Source organism: Magnolia sinica, chromosome 11, assembly GCF_029962835.1.
Source record: "Magnolia sinica isolate HGM2019 chromosome 11, MsV1, whole genome shotgun sequence".
In the NCBI taxonomy this organism is placed as follows: Eukaryota; Viridiplantae; Streptophyta; class Magnoliopsida; order Magnoliales; family Magnoliaceae; genus Magnolia; species Magnolia sinica.
In genome coordinates, this window is record NC_080583.1 from 67,594,572 (window position 1) to 67,608,647 (window position 14,076).

General features: G+C 40.9%; 1 protein-coding gene across 3 annotated transcripts in view; it reads left to right on the top strand.

Moving 5' to 3' along the window:
• Positions 1-14,076, top strand: part of LOC131219276 (pre-mRNA-splicing factor ATP-dependent RNA helicase DEAH1-like) — a 95,767-nt gene that overhangs the window by 63,384 nt on the left and 18,307 nt on the right. For 2 of the 3 annotated variants that reach the window (XM_058214337.1, XM_058214339.1), the window contains 7 exons: positions 2,617-2,696; positions 2,854-2,945; positions 3,112-3,169; positions 3,313-3,370; positions 3,526-3,594; positions 3,814-3,882; positions 6,017-6,106. In XM_058214337.1, the coding sequence (XP_058070320.1) occupies positions 2,617-2,696; positions 2,854-2,945; positions 3,112-3,169; positions 3,313-3,370; positions 3,526-3,594; positions 3,814-3,882; positions 6,017-6,106 (516 nt within the window). The remainder of the gene's footprint in view (positions 1-2,616; positions 2,697-2,853; positions 2,946-3,111; positions 3,170-3,312; positions 3,371-3,525; positions 3,595-3,813; positions 3,883-6,016; positions 6,107-14,076) is intronic. The other variant, XM_058214338.1, reaches the window with a different exon arrangement.

The window sequence follows — 14,076 nt, forward strand, 5'->3', positions numbered from 1 at the left end:
AAAACAGAAAAGGAAAGTTTCTAAACTTAGAAATAGAAAGCTACGTTAATTTCTAAAATAATCTAAATAAAGGGATAATAGAAAATTTCAGCAGCTTATGTTAGGGTTTATGGACCTCTAAACAGTCATATATGATGAGAATTGATGCGTAATGGACATAAACAACTACACCCTAAACATGTAATGCATTCCTTTATAAGAACCCTAGGCTCTGATACCAAATTTGATGCAAGATATGAAATTCAGATATGATGTGCAAGATTTCAGATTTAAGATTGCATAGTTCATAAACAATTACACAAATTCCACATCCTACACAAAAGTCCAAATATTCAATGAAGGGGAGTCCATGTGGGTCCAGGCCTACACACGTTAGGGATAGATCAATAAAAATTATGAACCAAACAATACTCAAAGGGAAATAGAAATTATCCACACATGCATGACACTCAATCCCTAATCCAAGGCATTCACCAATTTCAAATCAAGGAACCCTAGGGTGAGAAAAGAGAGAGAAATTAGGGATTTAGGGCAATCTAGGGTTAGAGTTTATAAATTAGGGATGAAAAGAGGAAAACAAGAGAAAAACCTGACCCAGAAATAGCTTCCCCGTGCAGATAGTGCCTCGAGGCTGGCCGCACGTGCAATGAAGGCTTGCCTTCCCAATTCGGCTTCTTGGCCCTGGTCGGCCAGGCTGGGGCTGCAAAACCTCCAAATCTCACGTTGATCTGGGCTGTGGTCTAGGCATGGTGCTCCGTCGAAGTTTCAGCCCTCCGGTAGGGCCAGATTCTGAAAACTGATTGTGGAGGGATGAACAGTTGCAAAACAAACGGATTGGGCGCGAAGATGATTGTGGGAATGATGAAATAAGATGGAGGGGTGGATGGGGATAAATGTGGCTTCGCACCACGGTAGTTAACCCTTCGAAAAGGGAGGGCTTCGCACTTACTTTAATGTCAGCCCTTCAAAAAGGGAGGGCTTCGCACCCACTTTAATTTTTCCACAACTCAGAAACTTAGAGAGCAGAAATACCACGCAGGAATTTTTATTCAACTTCAATGAAAAAAAAAGAACTACAAGGAGTGCCTATTTGTAGGAAAACCCTATATCTCAAAACTCGTGCCATGTGCGCAACTTATTACTTGGCGATGAAGTAAACCAAAATAAAAACTAATCAAAGAAATCTAAAGCGTTCATGAAATCAATCCGACTAGTGGGCCATGAGATCCCATGATGGGCTTTTCTTAACTATCGGGACCACTCTTTTGAATCAAAACTTCGTCTTCTAACTAGGAGGCCCTCCCTGGACGTCGTCATTGAGCCAGATCGACGGTGGGGTCCTCCTTTGTACGTACGTGCGTAGGGGGGGTGGTGTGCGTGCGCGTGCAGGCAGGATGTCCCCATCAAACTATGGTTGACATAGAAAGTTGAAAATGTGATCCTTTCTGGGTTAACTATGGAGCATGTCATGTCTTCCAGTTGGGGAGATTATAGATTCATCAACTTCTCCTTAATCTTGCTGCATGAGGAATCCTCGCAAGCTTTAGTTTCTATATGTGGCTGAAAATATAGGTCAACAGGAAAAGAAAAATTTATACATCTATTAGATTTCCTTATATCTCAATATTCCACAGCATGCTTCTATTAAAATTGATAGTGTTGCTATGATCATAATTATTCAGTTGCCTAATCATGCATTGATTCTTCCCTCTCAAGAAATAATTTCTCTTGTTTCCTTGTAGATGTAATATCTTATCATTGCTCTACTTAGTTTTTCTTCCGTCCCATTGCATTTCCTAATTCATTTGCATTCTTTGAAGTTTAAAGTTGTACTTGAGTCCATTGGCCATTTTGGTAGACACTGCTTTTCTTTGACATCGTTGGGTTCATTTCTATCTTAATCCATGATAATGAGCTTTGCTAAGCACATTCGCGTGTGAAATAAATCTCATGTACACGCGCCATCATGGCACATCGTTGCAAAATCCAATCCATCCATCCAGTTGGTCTGACCTGCTACATTTTTTCCCAAAAATAAATCTGGTCTTCTCAGCATGTGAAACAGGTGGATGGTTGAGAAAACTCTAGCCAAAATTTTCAGAGCCGTACATTTGTTTTGCAAACTGTGGCCCCCCTGACCAGTTAATCAACTTGATTCTTGGGCAAGGGCATCAATATAGTGGTTCCTTTCTGATGGATGGATTGGATCTCAGACCTATTGTCCATGCTGACATGTGTGTGGCATGTGCATAAGCTTTATTGCACATGCTTGATTGCCTCCTTCCAGGCCAAATGATGCATGATGCAGTCTATTTTCATGTGATGATTGCTACTGGGCACATTCTAGTTCTTTGTGCATCATTTCCATTATAGACCTGCTTTCAGAGTTAAAGAATTGCATGAGGTATCTATCTATGATTGGCAATTCAATTTCATATAGTCATGGAAAGTCCACAAGGCATTTATGGTAGGTAGCATTTGCAAATTTCTTTATTTTGATTTAATTTTCCGTCTGTCCTCCTTTAATCATTATTTCTGGCTCCACATTTCTCATTCTTGTCACTTTTATCTCAATTCTATGATTGGTAACCAGCGTAAATTCATTCTGAAGTGCAGTACAGGATGCCTGAAGCCTACGATCAAGATGGGGGTGTAAATCAGGAGAAGCGATTTGCTGCAGCATTGCAGCGCTACAGGTCTGCTTGCTTTTTGTGGATACACTTGACTACCACCTCCCCCACATGCATACACAATTTCTCTAATACACTTGACTACCACCACCCCTACATGCACACACAATTTCTCTATATACTCAGGCATTCCTGATAGGGATATGAACTTCATTTCTGGAAGTTTTAAGCTGTTTGCCTTGTCTAGGGACACTGGCGCTGGAGATAAGATGAATCCATTTGCGGAACAAGAGGCATGGGAAGAGCATCAGATTGGTATATTATATTCTCAATACGTTGGAACCTCCTTTTCAGGGCTTTGACATTTAACCGTTCATCACTGTGACATAATTAACTTGCTCAGTTCTATTGATGCATGATTTGTTGCATAAACTCAATGTTTTCTCATTAGTTTATGTTTTCAATTCTAAACTTCTTACAGGCAAAGCAACCCTTAAGTTCGGTTCAAAAGATAAAAACCAAAAATCGGATGATTATCAGTAAGTGATCATTGTTTCCCACGCATGGGTTGTTCTTTATGTTTCAAACAGCAAATGCCACTTAATAAGGAAATGGGATTCCCAGTCAATACATGCATGCACAAAAATCTTGCATCTTATTTTCATTACTATCTTCATTGTAGGTATGTGTTTGAAGACCAGATTGAGTTTGTAAAGGCATCTGTGATGGATGGTGTCAAGGTATGTCAAGGAATACCACCTGTGCTACTTTTATTTTTTTATTTTTTTTTATTTTGTTATTTTTAATTTTTAATTTTTGTTTACCTTGAATGATAATGTTCTTCTGATATCTTCTGAAAAATTCATTATTGCGCACATATTTTTTTCCCGAACAGTATGAAGATGAATTGCCAGGAGACGCGGCTGAGGATTCGATCGGGAAATCAGCATTACAGAAACTTCAGGTATGAATTTCCAACAGTTTTTGCATTATGGAATGGCTTTACTCAAAATTTCCTGTTTAGTGCTATACATTTGAATTTGTCTAATCTAAACATTGTATGTGCATGATTTATGGGATTGCACGCATTTGTTATTGTTATTAACATACCAATGGTGCTCCAGCCATTTCTCCTTATGTTTTCATTTATCTTACCTGCTCGTTTCATTATGTTTTCATTTAGGATGATAGGAAAACACTGCCAATCTATCCATATCGAGATGAACTACTCCAGGCCATTAATGATCACCAGGTTTGTCAAAATCTTCTATTTATTTATAGGTTTCCTGTTATTATTTTTTATTTTTTTATTTTTTTGAGACACAATTCAATTTTAATAAAAAGCCCACCACACAAAAGCTAAGACGGAACAAATTAAAAAGCAAAAAGGAAACCAAATTACAATCATCCTTAACTCCCAAGATGGAAGCCATTTCACCACAACCACCTTGATCCTCTACACCAAATCCGTCACTAAACCACGGTTATTTTGGAAGCAACGGTTGTTACTTTCCCTCCAAATTGCCCAAGAGACACCTTACGGACTAGCCTCCAAAGCACCTCGCCCCCCCATCCGACCCCCTCCATCGTGCCAAGCCAAAAGGAAATCAACAATCAATTTCGACAATATCTAGGAGGTATTGAAGAGAGTTAACATGGATTCCCCACACCTTATGGGCCACAAGGCAATGGATGAATAGATGGTTTACTGACTCCGCATTGCTCACGCATATCACACATGCATTTGGAAGAATCATTGCTCTTCTTTGGAGATTGTCGATCATGAGAACCCACTTTCTCCCCACGAACCACAAAAAAGTCGTTACTCTAGGAGGGGCTCCATAATGCCAAGAATAGAACATGCATACCCTTTAGCTCCGTGGCTTGGGGCTGCGTAAGCAGATTGTAGAAGGAACGAACTGAGAATTGGCCCGATTTATGATGTCATAATGGTCCCTCTTCCTTGGAGATGGAGCGAAGCCCTGCTGCCAATCTAGGAGGCCAATGAGTTCACCCACATCCTCATCCCACAGATCCCTTCAACCCAGAGGAGTCTAGACTACTGCTCCGTCGCACATCTCGTAGCAATGAACCACAGAGATGTTCTTCTTCGACAAGAGGGGAACTAATCTGGGGAATTCTGTTTGGAGTGTGGATCCTCCACACCAGATATCCTCTCAGAAGTGAACACAGACTTCCCTTTCCCACATTGAAGGAAGCCCACTCTTTAAATTTCAAAGTCATTCTTGAAATAGGTTTCCACAGATTTGAAACTCTATAAAGAGAAGAAGTCTTTACCCACTGACCCCTTTTTTCGACCCCATACTTGCTAACTATAATCCGCCATAGTCTCCCTTTTTCAGTTCTAAATCTCCATAACCACTTCCCTAGCAAGGCCCTGTTCATACTCACCCACCTCCCTGGCATGCAAACCTCATCCCAAGTTAGCAGATGAAATCTATTTCTTTCCTTGGTCCCTCTGAAAATCCCGCCTTAACCTCTCCAACTTGTCCAAAACTGATTGGGGGACATTTGATTAAAATATGATTCTTTGAGTCTGATCAATATGTTTCAACTGTTTGCTCATGAATTAAATTCCTTGTTCACTTATATAATCATTGTTTGTGCCAATGTTACCTGGATCACCAACCCATATGTTTTTCGTTCCGAATTGCATGGACCAGATTATGGTTCATTGGAGTCCGGATCACTACTTTCCTGCTGAGAAGTTTTGATTCTCTGGTCTTATCATTGCTTAAATCGTATATTAATTTATGCTGGGAGTCTAGGGATTTACACTTTGGTTTATGCAATAGGTAGGCACACAACATAATGCTAGGCATGCAGGATCTAAAATAATAACATTGATAATTTTATTTATAAATTACAATATCGTTGTGCACGTGCACATACATGCATACTCATGTACACTTTACCATGTACTAGAGTGACCCACTATCCAGGTAACCTTGGTCTGTACTCATATCCATGAAAAACTTGAGATAAAATGATGCCGCAGTTTAATACCATCTTTTTGACTTTGTCAAACTCAGATATTCTGTTTGGTTCAACAGGGTTGGATAAAAAGCTACGTGCATATTCTCAAATTCTCTGTTTTCTGATTCAGTGGCTCGCACAGTCACTCTTTTCTTTCTTCACATGCATAATGGTTTTCCTCACTGTTTGAGTAGGAGACTTAATTTTTCTGATCTTGTTAAGCCAGTGTGCTTTTTCTATTTTAACCTTTAGAATTATCATGTGCAATAACTCCTTGTCATTGGAAAAATGTACATTTTGAGTACATTGCAGATCAAACTCGAAGCGATCTTTCCAATTGTTATGTCTCTTACTTACTGTGCTTTTTCAATACTTCCACACCTTCACAGGTTCTTGTAATTGTTGGAGAAACTGGTTCAGGAAAGACTACTCAGATACCCCAGTATCTTCATGAAGCTGGGTACACAAAACGAGGGAAGGTATGATAATCTTTTTCGTGCTGCTTATATTTAGAAAGCAAATAAAAATATGCCATGATTGTTCTTATTGTTCAACTCTTTTCTGTCCTCTCAATCCCATTGAGTGATTTGTTCTTCACTGGTTAAAAAAAGGGGAAAAAAAAGGAAGAAAAGGGAGAAGAATACAGTTCTGATAGGGCCATCTTCTTCTAGCCGAAGGTCCTTCGCCTCTCTTTGAGTGAATGCATTGAAGCTATTCATACTTTCTTCTTACTGTCAATGCTATGTAGGAGGATTTGATGGGAAAAATAAGAGAACCTATGTATACATATTAGCATGTATGTTACCCATGATTGCTGGGAGAAGGCTAAGGGCCTATTTGGATTTGCGGAAAGAGTGGGAAAGGAAATTATATTTCCCGAGAAACTTTGTTTCCAAGAAAGTATGGGAAAGGAAATAAAATTTCTCATGTTTGTTTATCATCAACATTTTCTCGAAAAAATTGAGGTCCTTTTTAAAATCATATGTTTGACAAAATAAAATTCTCTTGAGAACAACTTCCAATCTCAAAATATTTAGAATACAATTTGAGCCCCACTTTAAAGGCACTTGATCAATGGCTTAGATTGAACATCTGGTATTCACATGCAAACCTATGCTTTTCCTGCCCACGTAGTTCTTGTAGACATGCCCAGTTAAGTTGTGGATCGGGCTGATTTTTTTGTCTCAGTGCCTAACAGATGGATGACGTGGATGTAGAATATATACATCAAAGTGGGGCCTCACGGTAAGGGCAGCACCATCTTGGGTCGCTCCCTGTTTAAGTAGGATAGGACAGTAACCCTCTGGGTTCCACGTCCTGCTGGTCGGTGCTGGAAAAGATTTGTGGGCCCCAGCATGATGTATGTGTTTTATCCAGGCTATCCATCCATTTGCCAGCTCATTTTAGGGCATTAGTACAAAAATGAAGCATATACAAATCTCAGGTGGACCATACCATGTGAAACAATGGTGGTTGAATGCTTACCATTAAAAACTTTCTAGGGCCCACCAAAATGTTTAGTTGCCATCCAACTTGATTAGGTCACAGACATATACTATGGGAAAACACAAATATCAGCCTGATCTATAACTTTAGTGGCCCCAAAGAAGTTTTTAATGGTGGCATTCAACCACGCTCCTCTCCCTACAGGTTCGATGCCTCTCACGTGGGACGCCGAAGATTTCCCCGATCTTCATTCTCGGTCATCGAATTCAGATTATCAGGAGTCTCTATCCAGTCCACTTCCCTATCTCCCAGAAGCGGCTCGTCTCAGCTAGCTCTGACCACTCTATTTCGGGAGGACATCACCACAGGTTTTATCGAAGCAGAGCCTTTGTAGATTCGGTCGGAAGGAGCTTCAGTAGAGACGGAGAACATTCGGTTGTTAAAGGCGGATGTAGAGATTTAGAGGGCTAGGTTGATTGGTGTCATCCAAAGGTAAAAATGGATCAGAGATGCCATTGAACATGTGGGAAGATCCTTAAGGCTATCTTTCGGGGACTGCCCGGAAGACTACATCCCCCTTTTCCAATGTGTTGAGACTCGAGGCCGACCGCTTCCAGGAACTAGATCTCCTAGACGGCGCCCCTCTAGATCGTGCAGCAACAGGGAACTCCACAATCTCACGTCCACTCTTATCTCATCCATTGGTCTCATATCGGGAACAGGGAAGGCAGGCCAAAGGGACAGTTTGGTTTCACTATGAAGATCCTCTCGCAGAATGTAAGAGTCGGGTTGAAGCAGAAAAGAAGGCTGCTCAAAGACACTTGCGGGAGAAATAGTCCAGATGTGATTTGTTTTCAGGAGACAGGTTCAAAACTTCTTAGATCAGCTGATGGGTTCCCTTTGGAAGGCCCAAGATGCTAAATGGGCCATGTTGAATGCTACAGGTTACATTGGAGGAATTCTAGTGGCGTGGAAATCTTCTGTTTGGTCCCTTCAGAATAGTTGGAATGGAGAGTTCTGTCTTTTGATCATCCTGAAAAACATCTCCTCCGATTTTTGCTGCCTCATCACCTCAGTCTACGGACCTAACTCGGAAGACAACAAAAACGATTTTGGGCGGAACTAAGTGCAACTAGGTGCAGATTCAGCGGCCCATGGTGCTTATGTGGTGATTTCAACGTTACAAGATATGCCGAAGACAAGTCCCACGATAGCAAGGTCACTCCAGCGATGCGATTGTTCTCCACATGGATCAATGAACAAGAGCTGGTGGATCTTCCCCTATCCGGCTCTAGATTCACCTGGACACACGGGAGGGTGAAGCTAACCTTATGTGGATTGGACAGATTCTTGGTATCCTCTGATTGGACTGAGACATTCCCTTGTGTATCCCAGTCGGCCCTTCTGAGAACCACATCAGACCATTGCCCGGTGATTCTCACAGCGGAAGATCAGAGTTGGGGGCCAAAACCTTTGAAATTTGAAATCTCTTGGCTAAAGATAACAGGTTTCTCGCAACTTATAAAAGACTGGTGGGCTTCTTTTGTAGTGGAAGGTTATGCAGGGTTTAGGTTGAGCTTCAAATTGAAGCTTCTGGAGGATAAGATCAAACAATGGAGAGCAAAAGAATCGGATAAAGGGCGAAGGAAATGGAAGCATTATTATTTGACGTGCAAAATATCGACCTTAGAGAGGAAGAAGGATCGATGTCTTCAGATCAATTGACAAACAAAATCCAGATTATAAAAAATATTTCAGCTAGAGTATTAGAAGATGAAATAGCTTGGAGACAACGTTCGCGGTCAAAGTGGATCAGTGAAGGGGATAAAAACACAAAGTACTTTCACAGCATTGCCAGCGCCCGTCACAGATACCACAGGATCAGTGGTATAGAGGTGAATGATACTCGGATTGAAGATAAAGATCAAATTGAGGCAGAGGCAATGAGCTTTTTCAACAAATTACTCAAGGGAGAGGATTGGAACAAACCTTATCTAGACCTATTGCAGATAGACAGGCTGCCGAAAGTCGATGCTAAAGATTTAGAGTCCCCCTTTTCCTCGGATGAAGTGAAGGCAGCGGTGGACGCTTTGGGAGGAGATGAGGCGCCAGGGCCTGATGGATTTCCAATCTTATTTTTCCAAATTTTCTGGGAAGATCTACGGTGTGATATTATGGAGTTTTTTAGCGAATTCTACGAAAGAGGGCGTCTTTCTAAAGGGCTTGGGGCATCTTTCATTACATCAATCCCAAAATTTCCGGGTGCTTTTTTCCTTCAAAGAATTTAGACCGATAAGCCTGATTGGGGGGCCGTATAAGATCCTGGCTAAATTCTTGGTGTCTTGGCTGAAGAAGGTGATAGGGAACATTATATCTGGTAATCAGAGTGCTTTCATTCCAGGTAGACAAATCATAGATAGTGCCTTAATTGCGTTTGAATGCCTAGATTCCAGCCACAGATCCAAATCGAAGGGAATCCTATGCAAGCTTGATATTGAGAAGGCATACGACCACGTGGATTGGGCCTTCTTTCAGTATATGTTATCTCGAATGGGCTTTGGTGAGAAATGGAAATGGTGGATAGGGGAGTGCATTGGGTCGGCCCATTTCTCTGTGCTTTTAAACGGTTCCCCAAAAGGCTTTTTCAAAAGCTTGAGGGGCCTTCGTCAAGGGGATCCGCTGTCGCCTTTCCTCTTCCTTATAGTTGGGGAGGATCCAAAATGCTTAGCAAAGGCCAAGAAGAAGGCATTCTTAGCGGTATACGAGTAAAGGGCATGGACACTCCGATATCTCATGTTTAGTTTGCGGACGATATGCTGATCTTTAGCGAAGCAGACAAGGAAAAGGTGAGCAATCTGCGCACGAGGATCCAATGTTTTGAGGCAATTTCTGGTTTGAGAGTTAATATGGCTAAAACCAAGATGTATGGGGTGAACATGGAACATGAAGACATCAGGTTCCGTGTTGATTTCTTTAATTGTTCCATAGGCAGCTTTCCGACCTCTTTCGTTGGTCTCTCGTTGTGTATTGGTAAGCCCCCAAAATCTATGTGGGACAAGGTCATTGACAGATTTGAGAAATACCTCGCTAGATGGAAATGCAGATACTTATCTTTTGGGGGGTGCATCACCCTTATTAAGTTGGCGTTATCAAATCTTCCGTTATACTTCATGTCCCTATTCAGATGCCCTCCTTCGGTTCTGGCTATCCTTGAGAAATAGAGACGCGATTTTCTTTGGCACGGGAAAGAGGAGAAAAATAAATTTCACTTGGTAGAATGGAAGGAGGTGTTGGGATTAAAGCTCTCAAGACAATGAACTGGACCCTTTTAGAAAAGTGGATGTGGAGATTAGGGAGGGAAAGTGGGAGTCTCTGGAACAAACTAGTCAAAAGCAAGTATGGTTGTTCTAAGGGAGGATGGTGGACAAAAGATTCCTCCTTGTACAGGACCTCGGCTCTTTGGAGGGGTGTTTTATCAATGAAAAAAGGAGGTTCTCAAAGGTATCAGTTTCGCTATCGGTAACGGAGAAAACACCCGATTCTGGGAAGATACATGGTCGGGAGATGCTCCTCTGAAATGCGACTTTCCGAACATTTACCGCATTGTTCCAAACCAAGATATTAACGTAGCCAAGTGTCGTTCTTTCATTGGTGGGAATTTGGTTTGGAACCTAGAATGCAGAAGGAATTTACAGGATTGGGAGATTGTAGAGTATGTGGCCCTCCTAGATCGAATCTCCAAAAGCAAGCCGGATCAATTGGGTGAAGACAGGCTAGTTTGGAGGGCTGATAAATCAGGGGAGTTCTCAGTTAAATCATTTTTCAAAAGTCTGGACAGCAATTCCTCCATTTAAGAAGAAATTATGACAAATCAGATTTGGAGCTACTACGTCCATCCTAAGATAACGTTTTTTGGGTGGCTAGTAGGAAAGAAAAAGGTCCTTACGATAGACAACTTGAGGAAAAGGGGGATGATTCTCCCAAACGTATGTATTTGTTGCATGGCAGATGAAGAGACAATTGATCACTTGTTTATTCATTGCTCCTACATAAACTAAATCTGGCCTCTAATCTTGAGTCCCTTTGGCATCAAATGGTCGTTTCCTGACTCAATAGGTCGTTTGCTAAAGGCGTGGCATGGGGTTAGCCTAGGCAAGCGAAAAACTCCAATCTGGAGAATAGCCCTCCTGGCTATTTGGTGGTCAGTTTGGGAAGAAACAAATGGAAGATCCTTCAGAAACGACTCCAAATCGGTGGAGTCCTTAGTTCAGAGAGTTAAACAGTATATCATAGAATGGGCCATGAATGTAGATCATCTCAAGGGCTGTAATCTTCTTTTCTTAGGAGCATAGGTGGCTTGCCTTCTTAGCGGCTCCGCTCTTCCTGTATTCCCTTTTTCTCTTTAATATTAATTTTGTTGATCCTTCATAAAAAAATCACCCTTGTTTCCTATGGTGTGGTCCACTTGAGATTTGAATCTACCTCATTTTTGGGCTCATGCCCTAAAATGAGCTAGAAAAATGGATGGATTGCATAGATAAAACACATGCATCATGATGGGCCCATAAAGTTTTTGGCAGCACTAACGTACAGAGGGGTTGTTGATGAATCCAAAATCGAGAAAACGGGGAGCGGATGGATGCGAATCGGGTGCTTCCTGACCAGGAACTAGCTAGAGACGAATGGTCCTGTCTGGGGTCGATGTGGCCCACCATGATGTATATTTTTTATCCACACCATCCATCTATTTTGACACATCATTTTAGGGCAATAACCCATAAAGGAGGTAGATTGAAGGCTCAAGTGGACCACACTACAAGAAGCAGTGGGGATTGAACTCTTACCATTGAAAACTTCCTAGCGCCCATCGTGTTGTTTATTTTCCATCCAACATATTCATAAGGTCACATGGACTTGGATGAAGGGAAAACATAAATATCAGCTTGATCCAAAACTTCTGTGGCCCCTAATAAATTTTCATCCTCACTGCTTCTTGTGTTATCGTCAACTTGAGCCTTCCATCTACCTCCTTTTTGGACTCATGCCCTGAAATGATCTTTCAAAATCGATGGATGACGTGGATAAAAAATATACATCTTGGTGGACCCCACAAAGTCACTGACTAGACCGTCCATCTCTAGCTAGGTCCTGTTGGTGGTAGTACCCAATTTGCTTCCGGAGTGGATTAGATATGGCCCCGGCCTCACCCACCACGGTGCTGCCTTCACCGTGGGGCCCACCTTGATGTTATTCTATATCCACACCGTCCATTTGTTTTTTAAGATCATTTTAGAGCTTGATCCCAAATATGAAACATATCAAAATCTCAAGTGGACCATACCATAGAAAACAATGGTGATTGATCAAAAACTTCTCATAGGCCACAAGTTTTGGATCATGCTAATATTTGTTTTTTTTTTTTTTTTAATTTTTTATTTATATTATAAATCTTCATCCAAGATTGTGTGACCTTATCAATAGTTTGGATGGAAAATATACATTACTAAAATATTATGGTGGGCGCGAGGAAGTTTTTAATGGCGGGGCATTCGATCACCACCATTTCTTATAGTATGGTCCACCTAAGACTTGGATCTGCTTCATTTTTGGGTTCATGCGCTAAAATGATCTAGAAAAATGGATGGATTGCGTGGATATAGGATACATACATCAAAGTGGGCCCATGGGAAGGGCTACACAGTCTTGGGTGATGCCGCCGCGACACTTTATCTGTTGTGGAGAGAAAACATAGGAAAGGAAACCTTATTTCTCAAGGGTCTAGGTAGAGCTGTACACGAGCCGAGCCAAGCTGAGTTTGAACTAAGTTTGGTTTGGCTTGTTTTTGCGACATCCCCTGTTCAAGCTTTACACGAGTCGAGCTTCGAGTTTATCCCTATTGTCTGAGCTTGGTTTGGTCCAAATTATACAAGCTTGAGCTACATTTGGTTTGGTCCAAATATCCGAGTCGAGCCAAGTTCGAACATGAGTCAACTCGTTTTTTTTTTTTTTTTGGTTAAATAAACAATATACATAATATTATACACACACACACACACACACAAAGATAACACTACAAAATAATATTAAAAAAGACTAATACAAAAGTAACAACACTAAAAAATAACATAAAGTTTAATATCCTCCATAGGCTGTTTCATATCCTCCCACATGATATTTGGATCTACTTCATTTTTTGGCCTATGCCATAAAATGAGCTGGAAAAATGGATGGGTGGTGTGGATATGCATCACATACATTGAGGTGGCCCCACCACAGGAAAATAGTATTGATCCGAAACTTCTGTCCCTCAACAAGTTTGGATCCTGTGTTGTGGTGTCTACCAGAGGTTTGGATCTTCCTTATTTTTGATTTTATTACGTAAAATGAGCTGGACAATTTGATGGACGGTTGGATAAAACACATGTATCATGGTGGGGCCCACAGAGCTTTGACACTAGCTATGTCGTGGGTTTTGAAGTCACCAACCAATTTGAATCCCACTTTAGCATACTGAGTAAACTTTGTGGGCTCAACATCATATATATATATATATATATATATATATATATTATCCATGCCGTCCATCCGTTTTTACATATCATTTTAGTACATGGTCCAAAATCACATCATATCCAAAGCTCAAGTGGACCAAACCATAGGAAACAATGTGCATTCATGCAGTGTTCAAATTATCACCGATATTAGCGAAATATCTCCCATATTATCTTTATCTCTAGCTCAGCGATGCCGATAACATTGGTAGCGATATCGAAAACGCTAATAGTATAAAAAATTCTAGGTATTAGCAATGTATCGCTAAGTATCGCCAACATATCAATATCGCTAATATAATTGTCAATATTTTCAACTATGTAAATTCTAGGTGTCACTTGTATTGCCAATGCATCAATATTGCCAATGTATCGCCAATAATTTCGACTGTGTAAATTCTAGGTAATGCTTGTATCATAAGTGTATTGACGATATTTCAATAATATCGCCA